General features: G+C 41.5%; 1 protein-coding gene across 2 annotated transcripts in view; it reads left to right on the top strand.

Moving 5' to 3' along the window:
* Positions 1–18,449, top strand: part of KDM5B (lysine demethylase 5B) — an 81,174-nt gene extending 62,725 nt beyond the window's left edge. The window contains exons 21-27 of one of the 2 annotated variants that reach the window (XM_078440783.2): positions 3,261–3,440; positions 4,078–4,236; positions 8,476–8,961; positions 10,416–10,527; positions 11,635–11,789; positions 13,304–13,624; positions 18,253–18,449. In XM_078440783.2, the coding sequence (XP_078296909.1) occupies positions 3,261–3,440; positions 4,078–4,236; positions 8,476–8,961; positions 10,416–10,527; positions 11,635–11,789; positions 13,304–13,624; positions 18,253–18,291 (1,452 nt within the window). In that variant the 3' untranslated portion in view covers positions 18,292–18,449. Of the gene's footprint in view, positions 1–3,260; positions 3,441–4,077; positions 4,237–8,475; positions 8,962–10,415; positions 10,528–11,634; positions 11,790–13,303; positions 13,625–14,157; positions 18,051–18,252 lie in introns of those variants that run through there. The other variant, XM_060644109.3, reaches the window with a different exon arrangement.
* The last annotated feature ends 677 nt before the right edge of the window (positions 18,450–19,126 follow it).

The following is a 19,126-nucleotide window of genomic DNA, read 5'->3' as shown; positions in this document are numbered from 1 at the left end:
TTTGGTGCCATCTTTGTGAAAGGGTGAGAAAGGTAGTTTTCAATCTTTGATGAGTACAAGTGTCTCTTGTTGGTTTGTTAATCTGGTTGTTTGATTACATAGCCAAACTAGGCCCCAAGGCGCAGAAGTTTTCACCAAGTAGTGATTTAAACAAAAGTGCCTCCTGATCCCTACAAAAGAAATGAAACTTAACAAGTTCCAAAGTAATTCTCCATAGTAATTAGCACCAAATATATGTGGTCCAATGTTAGATGTTATATTTAAGGAGTTGCCTATATATTAAAAAAAGAGTTGAATTCACTTGTAGCATTATCAAAGTACAGACAAAATGCATTCTGTGATTTACCCAGTTTCAGCTGGATAACTTCATTCGAAAAGTAGTTTGTGGGGAGTGTCTTCCTTTATCTCTGTAATCATTGTAAATCAGTAGTAAGTCTAATAATGGACCTATTGAGAAAAAAGACCTTTGAATTATTTAATGGGCTAGGTTTTTAAAAATTTAGTCTATCTCATTCTTGAGTCTCAAGCTCTGTTTTGTTGAAGCCATTGGATTCTAAGAATAAAATACTATCTGGTTTTCTGAATATTTAATTTTAAGTAGTGCTAATTGATCAGTTTCTAATAAGAAATGCCAAACCACACAGTTTTAGCCAGATGTTTATAACAAAATATCTGGGTATTTATTTTAGTTAAAAGGGAAGAGAAGATATATTGTTTGGTAAATATTATTACATAATTAAGATGTGACCCCAATTAGCCAAAGAAGAAATGAAGGGAAGTATTTACTGTGTACATAAACTTCCTTAATGGGAGTTTTTTTTTTTTTTTTTAATTTTTTTTTTAATGTTTATTTATTTTTGAGACAGAGAGAGACAGAGCATGAACGGGGAAGGGTCAGAGAGAGGGAGACACAGAATCCGAAACAGGCTCTAGGCTCTGAGCTGTCAGCACAGAGCCCGACGCGGGGCTCGAACTCACGGACCGCGAGATCATGACTTGAGCCGAAGTTGGCCGCTTAACCAACTGAGCCACCCAGGCGCACCCCCCCCCCTTTTTTTTTTTTTAATTTTTTTTTTTTTAACGTTTATTTATTTTTGAGACAGAGAGACAGCGCATGAACGGGGAAGGGTCAGAGAGAAGGAGACACAGAATCCGAAACAGGCCTTAGTGGGAGTTTTAGATGCAGGTTCTTGTTAATGATGGTTGGAACTATAGTGATTAGTTTTAGTTTTGGTCCCCCTTTTCACTTATGATTGATGGCAGCCAGAAAGGTAAGGTGAGGTCATTGAATTAAGAAGAGATAAACATGTGAAATCAGAAAGAGGACATATTTCTGGATAGTCTTATACTCTGTTCATATTTTGTAATGTATATGTTACTTACTACTGTGTTTTCAGTAGTGCCCACAAGGGCAAAAAGTAAGTTTTGCTCCATTCCTGAAATAATAGCCTGATCTTTACTTGTATCATATACTTAAGGACATAATGGAGAGGTGTGACTAACAACAAGGAGCCTTTTCATATTTAGTGAATTATGTATTTTACAATGTTATCCAGTATTCTGCTTTATACACAGGAAGTATTCCATTTATTTCTAAATTGAATACTATAAGATAGCATATAATTTGTGAGTCACCTTTTTTAAGTGTCCACCAGAACAATTTTGTCCATACGGTTCCAGTCCTGTAAGAATAAATACCAAAAGCAGTGAAACATCAGGGCGCCTGGGTGGCTCAGTTGGTTAAGCACCAGACTTCGGCTCAGGTCATGATCTCGTGGTTCGTGGGTTCGAACCCCATGTTGGGCTCTGTGCTGACAGCTCAGGGCCTGGATCCTGCTTCAGATTCAGTGTCTCTCTCTCTCTGCCCTTTCTCGGCTCACACTCTGTCTCTCTTAAAAATAAATAAACGTTAAAAAAAAAAAAAAGGCAGTGAAACATCAAGCTTCCTGTCTATATTTAGTTTTCCCCATGTTTCCCAAGAATGTCCTTTCTGGTTGTTTATCTAGTCCATGACCACATGTTGCACCTAATTGAATCTTGCAGTGTTTTCCTCTCTACCCTACTTTTTTTCATGTCAGTGTCTAGAACAGTTATCTTATGGTAAGTTCTATCTTCTAGATTTGTCTGGTTATTTCTTTGTGGTGTATTCTATCTTCCGTATTTCCTGTAAATTGGAAGTTAATTTCTTAGCCTTAATGGATTCAAGTTAAATATTTTTTACTTAGAATAATATTGGAATATCAGGTGATATTTGTATACTTTGTATTGTATCACATTAGGAGACACATAGGATGACTTACTTAGTGATGCTAAGATTTACCATTGTATTAGAGCAACATCAATGTCCCCTGCCCCGCAACTTAATGCTTTTATTCTTCCACTTTGGGTATCTCATTCTCAGAGTCCCAGTACTGACAGCATCAGCATCACCTGCAAGCTTGTTAAGAAATGCAAATTCATGGACTCTTTCCTGGTGACCTCAATCAGAATATCTGGAAATGAGGCCCAGGAAACTGTTTAAATAAGCTTTCCAGATGATTCTTAACACATAGTAAAGTTTGAGAAGCAGTGGGACTTTTCACCTCATTTTAGTTTTCTGAATAATTTTAAAGTTTATTTATTTTTCAGAGAGAGTGCACATGCATGTATGTGTACATGAGCAGGGAGGGGCAGAGGGAGAGGGAGAGAGAGAATACCAAGCGGGCTCTGTGCTGTCAGTGCGGAGACTGATGTGGGGCTCGAACTCACGAATTGTGAGCCCATGATCTAAGCAGAATCAAGACTCAGACTGCTTAACTGACTGAGCCACCTGGGCACCCCAGTTTTCTGAATGATTTATACTGAGTTAATTTATCATTGGATGGATTGGAATTAAGTACTGTTAGTACTGTTAGTGAAAACCTGTTAGTTATTGCAAGTCTACATTTCTGTTGAATTTTTTTCAGGCTATCTGTAGGGACCAAGATGACAAGTGAATTTAGAAGGGCATAAGAAGTCAGAACAAAGGGATCATCATAGTGTATGTCATGTTCATAGTTGTATCCTTGGGACCTAGCACAAACTAGGTCTTTAACTATTTGTTAAGTGAAGGAGCACAGGTCATCCCTAACCCCATCACTGTTGGTCAGCTGGAGGTTTTGTTCATCAACATCTATGAATTTAACATGTTGAAATGTAGGCCTCCTCTGAATCGTGCTTTTCCTACTTCACAGAGATGTGTTCTTTTTTCTAAGATGCTACAATTTTTCTTGATACACTAGGTTGGAGGACGTGTGCCAGTGTTAGACACACTCATAGAACTTGTTACACGAGGCCGATCTATCCCGGTACATCTGAATTCTTTACCAAGACTGGAATTACTAGTAGCTGAGGTTCAGGCTTGGAAAGAATGTGCTGCTAATACATTCTTGACTGAGAATTCTCCATATTCTCTTTTAGAGGTAAGTTTTCAACCAGCCCTTCTACAAGACCTTAGATCTCATAGCTTGTAGAACATGCAGTCCCTTCCCTCACAAAGGTGGCACCACTAATTGATCTGTTATTCTATGAGTTATTTTTTTTCAGTAGAGCCATGGAGATTCTTCTAAACTTCCAGTGAAATAACCTTTAAATGTTACCTGAATTACATTTAGGATAGCATTTGATGGCTAAAGAAGAACATTTTTCTCGTTGAAGTTCCTTAATCTGTGTTAAAATTGGATTTTTAACCTTGGCCATGCTTCACCATTTGCATTTAATAATCCTGTAAATGATCTCATCCACCTTTCATAAAGTGCTATAGTTGTACTTTTTGTATTTTTTGTTAAGCTGATGCTGGTAGCGCATTATGACTGGAATTGGTATATTTCACATTCAACTTATTGTTTAATCCAACCTAGAATCAAAGTCAATCTTTTGTGAAATTCCTCCCTTTCTTCGAAGAGGAGAGTTTTTTGGCTTCAGAGCAGCATGTTACAAAGAAAATGTTAGATATGAAGAAATTTACATCATTTCTACTGCTTAGGCTTTTCTTTGAGGACTTCCTAATGCTTTATCTGAAATCCATTTTACTGGTGGTTGTGCTTTGTCCCACATTAGGTGCTGTGTCCTCGATGTGATATTGGGCTTTTGGGATTGAAGAGGAAGCAGAGAAAGTTAAAGGAGCCCTTGCCAAGTGGAAAGAAGAAAAGCACCAAATTAGAGAGTCTGAGCGACCTGGAGAGAGCTTTAACTGAAAGCAAAGAGACTGCTTCGGCTGTACGTAGCGGGCCTTTTTCTTCTTTCTCTGTTGCTTAGAGAGGATGATTGCTAACCTTTTCTTATGCACAGGAATATTGGTAAGACATGTACAAGAATAACCTTAAGAGCACTCCGTTTTACCAAGAATGCTTTCTGAAATTATCAAATGTAAAAGCTTTGAATAGAAGATGTGTAGAGGTGCAGCAGATAGAGGGGCCTCCCAGTCTGAGTTTTGCAGACTCAGTCTTGTCAGTGCCTGTGAGTTGATCAGGGATGCTGACTGTGGATGTCAGGGTGAACAGATAAGTGAGACCTCAGTACCAACTTACTAATTTACAACAAGATGTACACTGCAGGGGTGCCTGGCCAGCTCAGACCGTGGCATGTGTGATTCTTGATCTTGGGGTTGTGAGTCCAAGCCCCGTGTTGGGCGTAGAGCTTACTAAGTAAGTAAATAAATATATATACATACACATAAACACACATACTTAAAAAATACACTTAAAAGTGTATTGGATACCTTTGAGTCTACCTGCATTTGGTAAGCACTGTTGATTCAAAGATGGTATCATTCTAAGAAGCTCATGTTTAGTGAGCGATAGTATCGGGACGAAAGATAGAGATGTGATTTGGATGCTGACAATTTTTTTTTTTTTTTAGTTGAGCTATAAATGACATGTATTAGTTTCAGGTGCGCATCATAATGATTTGATTGGTCACTACAGTAAGTCTAGTTAACATCTGTCACCATACAAAGTTAGTTTTTTCTTAGGATGAGAACTGTAAAGATCTACTCTCTGAGCAACTTCCAAGGATACGGTACAGTGCAGTATTAATTATAGTGAACATGTTGCACCTTATATCCTTAGGACTTATTTTATAACTAGAAATCCGTAACTTTTGACTGCATTTACCCAGTTTGCCCATTCCCCACTCCCCACCTCCTGCCTCTGGCAGCCACTAATTTATTCTCCGTTATCTGTGGGTTTGGGTATTTGTTTGGATTCATACAATATCTGTCTTTCTCTGACTTCTTTCACTTAGTCTAATGCATTTATATGTTGCAGATGGCAAGATTTCCCTTTTTTTAGTTTTTTAATGACTGAATAACATTCCATTGTGTATACATATACCACATTTTCTTTATCCATTCATCCATTGATGGACATTCAGGTTGCTTCCATGTCTTGGCTGCAAGACAATAATGATGCTGCAGTGAACATGGGGGTGCGGATATATTTTTGAGTTAGTGTTTTTCTTTCCTTCAGATAAATACTCAGAAGTGGAATTGCTGGATCATATGGTAGTCCTATTTTTAATTTCTTGATGAACCTCCATATCGTTTTCCATAGTGGCTGCACTAATTTACATTCCCATCAACAGTGCATAAAGGTTCCCTTTTCTTTACATCTTCACCAACATGTATTATTTCTTGGTATTTTTGATACTAGCCATTCTGATAAGTGTGAGATGATCTTGCATTATGATTTTGATTTGCAGTTTTATGGTTGACCACCTTTTCATGTACCTGTTGTCATCTTTATATGTCTTTGGAAAAATATTCAGATCCTCTGCCCATGTTTGCTTTTTGCCATTAAGTTGTGTGAGTTCTTTATCGATTTTGGATATTAACCCCTTATCAGATATGTGCTTTGCCAATATTTTCTCCTATTCTGTAGGTTGCCTTTTTATTTTGTTGCTGGTTTTCTTTGTTGTACAGAAACTCCCTGGTTGGATGTAATCCCATCTGGAGGCTTTAAGTAGCACAAAGTTGATGCCCATGGTAGAGCAGAACTGTAGCTGCTACGACTGGAATAGAAGGGTTCTGTCTCTGGCTAGGGCACTTTTCTCCCTGGTCTGTTCCTTTGTAGCTGCCTGACTTCTTTGGTGATGGACATGGGATTGCCTTGACTTGTGTGTTTTGACACAGACTTCCTTAGTTAGGGCATATTCCTATACTGAGTCAGGTTCTAATCAGGTTCTGCTGCTTGAGCATCATTCTGTTTTTTTTTTTCAAGGTGCTATTATTTCTGTGGTTTATTTTTGTAAAGATACTGACTGTTGGCTTTTTTTTTTTCAAGTTATTTATTTTGAGAGAGAGAGAGCATGCGAGCAGGGGAGGGGCAGAGAGAGGGAGAGAAAGAGAATCCCAAGCAGGCTCTGCACCCCAGGTCTTTTACTGTCTTTAACATTAAGGCCTTATACCTGTGCTAGACACAGCCACTGTAGATAACGAAACCGGGTCCCTCATGAAATAATTAAATAGAAACCACTTTTCTTACACACACACGTGCACACATGTGTGCATGCTGTAAAATAAGCTCATTAGGGCATGGACGATAGCAGCTTGCTTTTCTGCAGAGTGTCAGGTGTACTTGAATCGTAAAGTCTTTCCTCTCTATTAAAATGAGAGCCATGTGACAGGAAAGTGCTGAGTTCATTTAACCTGTTTACATGACTTGAGAATACACATAAACAGAATCAACTTCACAGTAGAAAGCTGAAGTGATACTGTACATATTTCTGAACAATATTTATGATATGTCCATAAGTGGAATCTTTACATGAAGGCACTAAGCACCTACTATATAAGAAGTCCAAAACATAAACAAGTTGAGGTATTACAGATTTATTCCTTATGAACCATGAAGTAAAAGCTGTCTAAATGTGATAAACTAAAAATCATTAGCTACAACAAGAGTTAGCCTTACCACCTTGAACTTAATAGTCTGGGTTTCCCCAATAAAAGGCTGGACCACAGTCCTCTAGCACTCCACTGATAGACAAATACAGGTAAATAGGGGGAAACTGTAGATTTTTAAAACTGCACTTTCCCCTCTAGAAACAGAACTTATAGGCTGCAGGAGCCACTCCATTCCCCAGTCCTATTCCCAGCTCCTTGCAATGTTAACCTGTCACAGTTAAAACCATTCCCAGTTATCACACCCACCCACTTCAGACCCATCATGATTCGCCAGATGAGGTGCCCTAAGTCATAAGGCCAGAATGAACTCTCCATTATCCCTTTTTGGAACGGAGAAGAAAATGTATGAATGAATGTTTAAGGAAGAAACAAAAAGATGTGGAAATAAATTAGGTAACAAACCTTTGGTATATTTTTTCAAAATTCTCTAATTTCTGTAGACGAAAACAATGTACAGGTAGTATATGTGGGTTATGTGACTTCTAACTTAGAAATGGAGAGCAAACAGGGGCACTTGGGTGGCTCAGTTGGTTAAGTGTCTGACTCTTGATTTCTGCTCAGGTCATGATCTCACAGTTGTGAGATGAAGCCTCACAACGGGCTCTGCACTGACAGCGTGGGGCCTGCTTGGGATTCTCTCTCTCCTCCTTTCTCTGCCCCTCTCTGGTGCACGTGCTTGCTAGCTCTCTCTCTCTCTCTGTCTCTCTCTCTCAAAATAATTAAATAAATAAACATTAAACAAGAAAAGAAATGGAGAGCAAATGGCATCTCTTTCAGTGTTCTGCTATGAAATCAAGTAGGTAATGGATGAGTTTTTAAGCCAGAGATCCTCTAAATGGGCATACACTAGACTCTGAAAGGTACAGTATGCAAAGTTCAAAGCAGGCAGTGTCTTGGGCGCCTGAGTGGCCCAGTCAGTTGAGCATTCCAGCTCTTGGTTTCAGCTCTGGTTGAACTCTCAATTTGTGAGTTTGAGCCCTGCATCGGGCTCTTCTGCGCTGACAGCGTGGAGCCTGCTTGGGATTCTCTCTTCTCTCTCTGCCCCCTCCCCCCAAGAAATAGAGACCTCAGTTACCACTGTGTAGTCGCTACTCTAGCAACTTTTCCATCTAAAGTACCTCTCTAAAAGAACACAGAAGCTATTGGAGCTATGCAAACATGGGGAACCTCAGCAATCAGGACGTGTAGAATGTGAAAGAAAGCCCGTGTCTTTCAGGAGAAAGTTTTCTAGGAAGTAAATGCTCAGGGAAGTTGGACTTTCAGGAAGTAGTGTGTGCGGTGTAATTGCTCACACTGTTGGTTGTGTGCCTGGCAGAGAGCACTCTATCACACATCTCTCATTTAGTCATCAGCGCAGCCCTGTGAGGTGGGCTTTACTCCATTTTAGACATGTGAAAATTTAGTCCAATGGAATACACTGCCCAGGGTCGCTTACACCAGTCAGTGTGACAGAGCCAGGATTCAAATGCAGATCATCTACTTTGGGACCCTAGAGTTTTAGGAGTGGGCTGAATTCCCTCTGGCATTGTCCTTGACCGTGAACTCCTTTTTAGATGGCAACACTTGGGGAAGCTCGCCTAAGGGAAATGGAAGCCTTGCAGTCTCTCAGACTAGCCAATGAAGGGAAGTTGCTGTCACCTGTCCAAGATGTGGAGCTGAAAGTCTGCCTGTGTCAGAAGGCCCCAGCTGCCCCTATGATCCAATGTGAACTCTGCAGGGATGCTTTCCACACTAGCTGTGTGGCAGTACCCAGTATTTCGCAAAGCCCCCGAATCTGGCTTTGTCCCCATTGTCGGAGGTCAGAGAAACCTCCATTAGAGAAAATTCTGCCCCTGCTGGCCTCCCTGCAGCGTATCCGAGTTCGCCTTCCCGAGGGAGATGCACTTCGGTATATGATCGAAAGAACCGTGAACTGGCAACACAGAGCCCAGCAACTGCTTTCATCAGGGAATCTCAAATTTGTGCAAGATCGAGTGGGCTCAGGACTGTTGTATAGCAGATGGCAAGCCTCAGTGGGACAAGTGTCAGAGACCAGCAAGGTGAGTCTGAAGTTTTCTTTGCCGGTTATTGGAAATCTGCTTGGCCCTGAACCTCTTCCCTGAACCTTCAGCTCTGGTATTGCTGCTCTTCCTGGTGATCCCTTAACCAGCACTCACTTTTCAGCTCCCCTCTTGGAGGGGTGTGTGTACCTACATATGGGTTGTTTTAGTTTCCTCTGCTCCTAGCAGTCAGAAGTTGTCTCTCAGTGAGGCAGTCTGTTTCTGTAGAGCAGATTTCACCTTGTCACATATACCTACAATTTTCCCATTCGTGTGTATGAATCTAGGTATGTATTTAATATGTATGAATTTTTATAATTAAAATTTTGCTTAACTGTCTTCCCCCCTCCCCCTTCCTCTCATGGAAGCCTTTGGGTAGAAGGGAAGGTGCCTTCTGCCTTCTGTCTCTTACTGCCCCATGAACAGGGAACAGGTTTTGAAGTGTCTGAGTACCATGTCGTTTCAGAGGAAAGGCAGTGGGTTTCATACCATCTGTGATCTTTCTGCCAAAAGCCAGATTCTTCTGACCACCATGGGGATGGGCAGAGTCTTTTGTCTTCTTCTGTAGAAGGTGTCTACAGGAAAAGAATGTGAAGATACCAGAAAAGTACAATCAGAGGGCAGTATTCAATCTTCATAGAAATTTGACCTGATGACTTTCAGATATAGTGCAGCTTTCTCAGGCAGGGACTCACAGCTCCCTTGTGCTACTAAGTACACAGACATGAAGTATAAGAATTACATGTTAAGCAGATCAGAGATAAGGACAAAAAATTATTTTCTCATATTGGTTTCCTTTTTTTTTTTTTTTTTTTTTTTTTGGTAATTTCCAGGCTTTTAAAATACAGTACCTGGCACTTAGCAAATGATGAATTAAATTTTTGTGCATAGATGAGTTGAGGTTATTTGGCCAACCTACAGTGGAGATTCTTTACACAAGATACACCAGAAATTTACCTTTATTAATAAAGGGAGAGGACACAATTGTTACTTGTTTACTAGTTCATGGTCAAAGGAGTGTTTCTCCTAGCTTCTTTAATAAACACTGAAGAGTGGATGGAGGTGGATGTGCATGAGATCTGGCAGTTCCTCAGTTGGTTTACTCAAAGGGGCACACGTCTGTGTTCCTTGTGTTACAGTCTTCATTAGGAGACTTACCCAGGGAATAAAAAAGAGACTTACATGGGGTATGATCTGTTCTCATGCAAAGAAAATGACTTATTTCCCAATGGTGCTCTTGACCTCTCTGAAATCAGTCCAAGTAAAACCAGGAAGACTGAAGGATTGATGGATATGAGCTGATGTGGCTAAATTTAAGATACTTGGAGACTTTTCAGTTGGGAAGACTTTCTTTCCTGTTTTCCTAATTGATAACCCAAACTACTTTCCTTGGACTGGTGGGAGAATTTTTAATCCTGAAGAAGCCTTACTATAAAATGTTTTCCTTCCATTAGGGATCTCAACCCACTGGCACAACATCCTTCTCCTTGCCTGATGACTGGGACAACAGAACCTCATATTTACACTCTCCCTTCTCTACTGGACGAAGTTGTATCCCCCTCCATGGTTTGTATTTATTATTATTGTTGTTGTTATTGTTAGGACTGGATAGTAATAAGTGATCTTGCAGTAGGTTTTTGTTATAGATGTTCAGATGTAAAAAAAAGGCTTTATCCTCAAATGTCAGATATGAGTTACTCTGTATTTGCAAGGTAGAGAAGGATCATGTTTGAAGGTTTATAAATGCAAAGTAAATAGGGAAAGTCTTTCATACATGTTTTCAGGGATGAAAGGGTTAATCCCATGCCAACTGACATTTAAATACCAGTCACTTCAGTCAGATGCTAAGTCATGGGCTCCCTTGGGAACTTAGAGATAATCCATACTTGAAACCTGCCTCCCTTTTTACTTATACAGTTGACTCTTGAATAGCATGGATTGGAACTGCACAGGTCTGCTTATACAGACTTTTTTCAATAAATACAGTCCAGTACTGTAAATGCATTTCCTCCTCGTTACGGTCTTCTTAACATTCTTTTCCCTCTAGCTTAGTTTATTATAAGAATACAGTGTATAATACACAAACATACTCAGATGTGTTAATCAACTGTTCCATGTTATCAGTAAGGCTTCCAATCAGCATTAGGCTATTAGTAGTTAAACTTTGGGGGAGTCAAAAGTAACACATGATTTTCAGGGGTTCAGCACCCTCCACTCCCACGTTATTCAAGGGTCAGCTGTACTTACTATGCAAGACTGCCCCATGAGTTCCACCCAAAGCTGCAGCTGGAGTCCGGCTCCTTAGTCCTGCCAGCACAGCAGGTGTTTGGTAATGGGACTGGAGGTACTTGATCAGCTCAGATTGCCTATGCCCTGCCCTGAGGGCAAAAGCTATCCTGGCAGAGGTACTACCTCTTCTGTGTTAGCAATAAGTAAGGGAAGAGGGGATTCAGTGTAGAATTAGTACTTCCCTAGCAATCAGAAGACAGAACACCGAGTTTGGGCTCTATTTCAAATAGAGTCACAGTGAGCAGACCTCACTTCAGTTGAACATAATTTTACAAGGAGAGGGTGGCAGTGGTATGAAGGGTGGTCCTGCTTTTCTTGCAGATCTGAGTGACGTGTGAAACGCTCTGTCTTATTGTCATGAGGCTTTGGTGTGATCTTTCACAGGTGTTAGCCCAGAAGTGAATGAGCTGTTGATGGAAGCTCAGCTGCTCCAGGTATCCCTTCCTGAAATTCAGGAACTTTACCAGACTTTACTTGCAAAGCCGACCCCTGCTCAGCAAACTGACCGGAGCTCACCAGCTAGACCCGGCGGTGAGAAGGTGGGTTGTCTGATGGGCAGCTGGGAAAGGCAGTCTGGGGTGGGGAGACTGATTCTTAGTGTCATCCCATCTAAATAGTTTGGTGAGTGAGATGCTGTCTTTGATCCAGAAAAGGATGCAAACGCTACTTCACAACCCCATTCCTAAGGCCATCAAAGAGCAGATAGGTGTTAGGCATCACTTGGGGCTCACATCCTGGAGTTTGGTGCTGTTTTGTAAGTGACTATGACATTTTTTTTTCCTTTCTAGCCCGGTGCTTCTCCTCATCTCCATGTGATAATAGCTAGAAGCAGAATTATTTTTTTTTCCTGTCAGAGAAATACTGTAGAGATGAAAATGTAATTATAGCTGGGAAGGCCTTTTGGTATAAAGCCTTCAGAATTCAAAGAATATCTCGGAGTTAACATTTAACAGATGCTTTCACTGCTCTACCCCGAACAGGACAGATGGGGTGAGGACTCGGTCACCAGACTTATAGGGGACCCATTTTGAGTGCTGACTTACTTGAAGGGGTAGATACCATGTATGTCTTGTTTCTTAGCATGTGAAGATGCTGCTGTTTCTGTTAGTGAGCTAGCTGACCTGTGACATTGAAAGCTCCTGAGAATCTAGTGAGGATACGGAAGAATCTCACTAAAGACAGCATGAGGACGATATCATTTAGAATTTTAGTTTTCGTGATGCTACCAAATAGTAGTGTTGTAGTACCACTGTTGATTGTGTTCAATTAATGCACCTTATTTCTGTAAGGGATGGGGATGTATATCCTTAAAGAAGGAACGTATTCCATGGTTCCTGAGAAGTCTGTAGGGCAAAGGATAACCAACCATACACTCTTAGAAACTGCATAGTAGTCAGTCACTAACAGATTTGGCGAAAAGAAAAATGTAGGCATCTGTCCATCTCCTGGTGCTAATTTGAAAGCTAATCATGTCTTTAACATTTTCTTTTTCCACTGTTTTTGATAGCACTAACGGTTAAGTCAGTTAACTCAAACAGGTTGTCCTACAGGACGTGAGGGGAGGTGGTGGCAGTTTGTTAGGTGCAGTATTTTTTTTTTAATGTTTATTTTTGAGAGAGCACAGGTGGGGGAGGGGCAGAGAGAGGGGAACAGAGGATCTGAAGTGGGCTCTGCACTGATAGCAGCGAGCCTGATGCCGGGCTTGAACCCATGAACTGCAAGATCACGATCTGAGCGGAGGTCAGATGCTCAACTGACTGAGCCACACAGGTGCCCTGCAGTTTGTTGTTGTTGTTGTTGTTTGTTTGTTTTTTTTAGCATTTTTAATTTATTTAAGTCCTCTCCACACCCAGTGTGGGCCTTGAACTCACAACCCTGAGATCAAGAGTCACATGCTCTTCAGACTGAGCCAGCCATGTGACCCAGGATGCAGTATTTTTTTTAATGTCGATTGGAGATCATCTGGTGTCTCATACAGCTGACACTTAATTTCACTAGTTTGAGTAATGGGCAGAGTGTAGGCTGAAATTGAATTTGTCCGTCCTCCACCCAGAATGACTGCTGCCGTGGGAAACGAGATGGAATCAACAGTCTTGAGAGAAAACTGAAGAGACGCCTGGAAAGAGAAGGCCTCTCCAGTGATCGGTGGGATCGAGTTAAAAACATGCGGACCCCCAAAAAGAAGAAAATCAAACTGAGCCACTCCAAGGACATGAACAATTTCAAGTTAGAGAGGGAGCGTAGCTATGAATTAGTCCGTTCTGCCGAAACTCATTCCCTGCCCTCAGACACATCCTATTCTGAACAGGAGGACTCTGAGGATGAAGATGCCATCTGCCCAGCTGTGAGCTGCCTGCAGCCAGAAGGAGATGAGGTCAGTGAGGTTTGGGCCATAGAGGACGTGCTTTCCCTTAACTCAGAAACCCTGTAAGCTACACCTCATCTCGCTGGGTCTTTCTCTTCTGCTTATCTGCTTTGAGCTGATCTGAATGGATTGCTCAGCCCTCCCCCACTGATATCTCTGCTCTTACCATCGTTCCTGGGTCTTCTCCCTTTTCTTGAAGAAACTCTTATTCTTCCCTTTTTCCTTTTCCTGCTATTCCAGCTTTCACCGTCCCGGCGCTAAGAAGGTGGGAGGGATGCTGATGTAATGCCCTTTTGCTTACTTATCACAGGGCGGCGCTGTTTTAACCCCAAAGCAGTCACGACTTGAAGAATGGCTTTGACTTGGTTGCTTTGGCTGGTGGGCCAGCTACACTCATGTGGCGTAGCTGTTGTGCCAGAGGTCCCAGTGGTGGGACGGTGGCCGTTAGTGGCAAACGGCCTGAATATCTTGAGGCTGGCCTGCCCAATTTTGAATCACATTTTTTCCTCTGAAAACCCCATCTCCCTGCTCTTTGTAACCAGGTGGACTGGGTCCAGTGTGATGGCAGCTGCAATCAGTGGTTTCATCAGGTCTGTGTTGGTGTTTCTCCAGAGATGGCAGAGAAAGAAGACTACATCTGTGTGCGCTGTACTGTGAAGGACGCACCAAGCCGAAAATAAAACACACACACACGCACACACACACACACACACACACACACACAGACACACACACACAAAACACCCCCCCCCCCGCCCCCAACCACTTAACGTAATTCAGGACTCCAACCAAGAAGATTTCTTCAATTTCTCAGCAAAGCTACAGGACTGGTCTTCAAACCAGCCTGTAAACGGTGCTATTTCTATTCCTTACGGGATCATTTTTCCAGAACTCTTTGAAAAAAAGAAAAAAACAACTAAAAAAATTTTTGACACTTTTTGTATTTTTTTCCTTAAGAGCTGTTTGTGGTTGTTGAGGTTTGAAATGCTGACTGTTTTTTTGCAGGGGTTTCCACCAATTTGGAAGGCATTAGAGCTTGCACCTTTTCATGTACAGCATTAAAATCTTACCTCTGTCTGGGATTTACCGGCTTAAGAGTCCAACTCAGTTTCAGTGCCCAGAAGGGCACCAGAAATTCCAGTAAATCCTCATTTGAGGAATTTCTCTCTTGTTTACTCTGTTACCATATTGGGGAACTTAAGTTTTTCACTTTTGGGGTTTTTTGTTTGTTTCTTTATCCACTTTTCTTTTCCTGGTAGACTAGGTTTATTTATCTAAGCAATAACTTCTATGTTGGTTTCAGTGGCTGGAATTAAAACAAAACAAAACAAACTTCCAAACAGTGTGTTGGTGCTTTAGCATTTGGTTGATGTACAGAACACGAATGTCTAGTTTCTAGTGTCACTGATGAACTAGTGATGTAGAAAAGAGACTGCTCTGTAAGTCATTGCCACAGCTGTATTTTGGCTTTCTCCCTGCCCCTTCGTTCCTCTCCTTATTTTTTTGGTAGCTTGTATCAAATGTTGCAGTTTATATTGTGGAATAAATCCTTGGTCCTAATTTAACACTAAATGCTGGTTATTTAGAGCCATTAGACTGCAGCTTCTCCTGCCCCTCTACCTTGTGGGCTTTGAAGAACTAGAGGGGGGTTGCTTGCTTTTGCCTCTGCCCAACTAGGCCCCAGTAGCAGTGGACGATTCTTTTGTATCCTGCTCTGTTTGGCGGGCCATGTGCCTCCAGTCTCCACTAATAAAGAACCCCACCCAGTCTCCATGGAATAGAACTTGTCTTTAAAGCCATGCTGTTTTTAAATAAGCTTTTCAGAATGGTGGCAAATCATTCCAATCCTCAAATCGGTCTTCCTTGTGGAAATGAAGTCTTTGTTATATTTGAATTGACAGGGAAACTGGGTTTTGGGTTAAGACGTCAGAAGAGCATCTGAGGAAGATGATCCTCACGGAAGGCTGCAAAAATATGGGTTGAGGGACAGCAAGAGCTTGTGACACCCAGGCTCTGCGTCCCTGACTTCCTTCCCTGTCTCTTTCCAACTCTAGCTGTTATTACTGGTTGTCAGTAGTCCATAGCCTTTCCCTTCCTTTTCTTTTTTTAAAGGCCTCTGTTCTGCCGTGGAGAAGACATTCTGGTGAACAGAGCAGACTCTTGCTTGGTTTTTCTCCTTCTGTTAGTAATATTTTCCCCCACATTCTATAGCCATAAACCTGGAGATGGGTAGAACTAGTGGGTCTTTAATAAAACAACAAAACAGCAGTCTGTGATGTAGCAGAGATTTAAATGTACTACCCCCTTTTATGCAATTCAAATAATTAAATCTCTTGTTAAGAATGACTTGTAATTGTCTGCAGTTTTCCCACAGTTGTTGTGATGTTTCTCCTTGTCTGATGGGGATTCTGGGGCCAACAGAGAAGAAGAAATCTCCAGAGTACAATCTGGAATAATAGTGGTGTGGCCTTTTTTAAGTATCCAAATTCTTAGAACCCCTTGACATTGGGACAGGATGCCAACTGTCCCAGTTCCATTGAGAATATAAGCTAAAAGGGGACACTGCGGCTAAAATGAAGCCTCTGCCTTTAGAGAGCTTTTGCCCATCTGGGTGTGCACCTCCCATGCCCCTGCTAGTTCTTCCTCACCTTTGGGTTGTACACAATCCCTGACAATAGCATTCTTAGTGAGGTAGATTCTCTGCCTCTCTGAGTTAGGGGGAGAAGGCAAGAATGTGTGTATTTAACATCCGCGCTGTCCCCCCTTCCCCCATGCGGGAACCACTGATCTTTTTATAAAGGATGATGATACTGAAGTTAGAGTGTCAGTTGCCCCAAATTCTACTGCTGGTAAATGACAACGCCTGGGTGGTGTCTTCCAAGTCTCTTTTAATATTCCTCCTACCTTGTGTGCTAACGTGGTAAATGAACAGAGGTACATTTACTTTCTAATTGATACCTTCTGTTAAGTACTCAGAACAACTACAAAGTGATGTTACCGAAAAGCCATGTTTACTGTGTATGAGCTGTGAAGCCGGCCTGCATCCTAGAGAAACATCTGCACCTAGAGAAAGAAGATAAGACACACAGAGAAACTGCTGTTTCACCTCCGTAGTCCTGCCGCTGCATGAGGTGTGAGGAGGAAGGGCTGTTAGACGGAGCCCTAGCCAAGAGGGTAAAGGAGTCTAGTGAACTCGGCACCGAACGGTGGATGGGTGCCCTGCCTTATCCCGGTGACTGTGTGTTGTATTTCTATTTTTCTTTCCAAATCAGCCTCTAGGGGATTTCTTATATGGAATAAAGAAAGGGCTTGCTTGTATGTAGGCTCTGTCTAGCCTGGAGAAAGATTGTGTGATTTGAGGACTAGCCATAAAGGAGGTGGACTTATTTACACCTTCATTTCAGTGTCCTGGGAGGTGGGAGTCCTTGTTCTATCTCAGGGTTAGCCTAAAGCCAGAGATGCTGGCTATGGCGGTGGAGGTTGGTAAAAGCCTGAGTTTTCCTGCTTCATTCTGCCGTATGAAGCTTAAAAAAAAAAAAAAGTGTAAAGATCATGAGATTTTAGGTCTTATGTTTTGGCAGAAGTATCTGAGATTCACTTAATTTGCTATTCTGCCCACCATAAAAAGCAACATTACCCTTTGGGTATTTGTGCAGGATAAGTCTGAGAACAGAGTGGATGCCTACCTGGAAGAGGGTAAAACTTGGTTTTGCCTTGTACTTTCCATTGAACTCTGAAGGCCCTTTGGAAATGGGTGTCTGCCTCTTTTTTTTTTTTTTTTTTTCTTCTTCTTCTTAATTTCATATATAGTATTGGTGGGTATTTGGCATTCCATTAAGACCCACTTCTGGCTTGGATCAGGCATTGATTGGTATTTAGTGCCCATGGGTGTTCTGGGCTCAATCTTGCCTAGGTTTCCTGCCATATAACACAGACTGGAAGGGATTAGAGATGCTACATACCTGTGACAGGAGATAGAATTGAACAAGTATTTTAAGAATCATTACCCATTGCCAGTCAGCAACTGACTGTGCTAGTCTATGCTGGGCATCAGCCTGAATTAAAAGGTCTTTGCCGTAATGGTGCAGAAAACACACCCCCTTCTGATGAAACTTTGCCTGTTGGGAAGAAGAGCTGAGAAAAACAGTGAAGATGCCAGTGCCTTTATTTATCAGTTCCATATTCGAGTTGGAGTCCTTTCTCAGCTTCTAGTTGAGCACCAGAGTGATGGCCTCACACCTTCCGCCCCTGTCATCAGTCCCTTGCATGTGGCTCCTCAAGCCTCCCATCTCTCTCTCAGAGGTTCCACGTATAACTTGTAATAGAAATGTTAAATGACAAGCTGCCTAAACAAAACATTGTATAAAGTAGGATCTTGTGTAAAGTAATACTGTTGTAAATCCATTTTGAGAGCATAAAGAATTTGTAAAGTGTATATTTCACGTCTTCCAAATTTATGTAAACAAGTTTTCATGTTTCACGATTGCTTACATAGGAACACATCTTTACATTTTTATCAGTGTTAATGGAATGTTTAAAGCCAGCCAGTGATCATCCAGCTCCCTGTTTTGGCTCTGGGTTAATTGTACAGGATGAAGGGCTGGGACATGGTGAGTTTGGATGTCTTTTATTTTCAGGATAACCTGCTGCATTGCGATGGAGGGATGGAATTGTGATGTCATTTGATCTGTTCCAGGTGAGTGGAGGCCAAAGGACTATTCTTTCTGTTTCCCCTGGGATGGAAAAATAGAGAAATTAAAAAGTTGCCTTTCTAAGGAAACAAGTTATTTACTCTAAAATAAATGCCCACAGACACCCTCTCCCACAAAAACAACACACACGCGTGCGCATCCCCCCCCCCACCCCCCCCCACCCCCGCACACCTACACCTACACCCCTAGCTCCTGGAAAACTTACCCAACAAGAAGTTCGCGAGGAGTGCAGCTTAAAGCACTGACTCCTTGTGTCGGCCCATGCCAGTGTTTTCTCGCGGACCAAAATTCTAGCAGGAATTTAAAAGAAAGCCCCTTTTATATATGATTGGGACAAGTAGTTTGACAATCAAAAAGTTAAGTATGAAAAGTTGTACCTTTAAGTTAGCTTGTCGTACGTTCAGTTAATAAACTAAAATTGAGGACAATTAGGCAAGGGCCTTCATTCACAATAGTCATGATGCATGCACCTACGATTTTTAGCTTGGAATTTTTTTTTTTTTTTTAAAGTAAACTCTACCCCTCAACATGGGGCTCAAACTCACAGCCCTAGTAAGATCAAGAGTGGCATGCTCTACTGAGTGAGCCAGCCAGGTGCCCCAGCTTGGACTTCTTCCTAAATGCATAAAGAATTTAGGCATTGTGAAGGAATTGGGACTCGAGAATTCTAGATAATTTACTCTTCTCCAGTCTGTATTTTTTTCCTCCAGTCTGTATTTATAGTTTCAAGTATACCTAGTTTAATAGCAAGTTTTGTAAGCAACTCAACAGCTTTTCTTTTCTTTTTTTTTTTTTTTTT

This window comes from Panthera onca, chromosome F1 (genome assembly GCF_046562875.1).
Source record: "Panthera onca isolate mPanOnc1 chromosome F1, mPanOnc1 haplotype 2, whole genome shotgun sequence".
Taxonomy (NCBI): domain Eukaryota; kingdom Metazoa; phylum Chordata; class Mammalia; order Carnivora; family Felidae; genus Panthera; species Panthera onca.
Note: the sequence above shows the minus strand (reverse complement) of the source record. Positions and strands in the feature narration are given on the sequence as shown.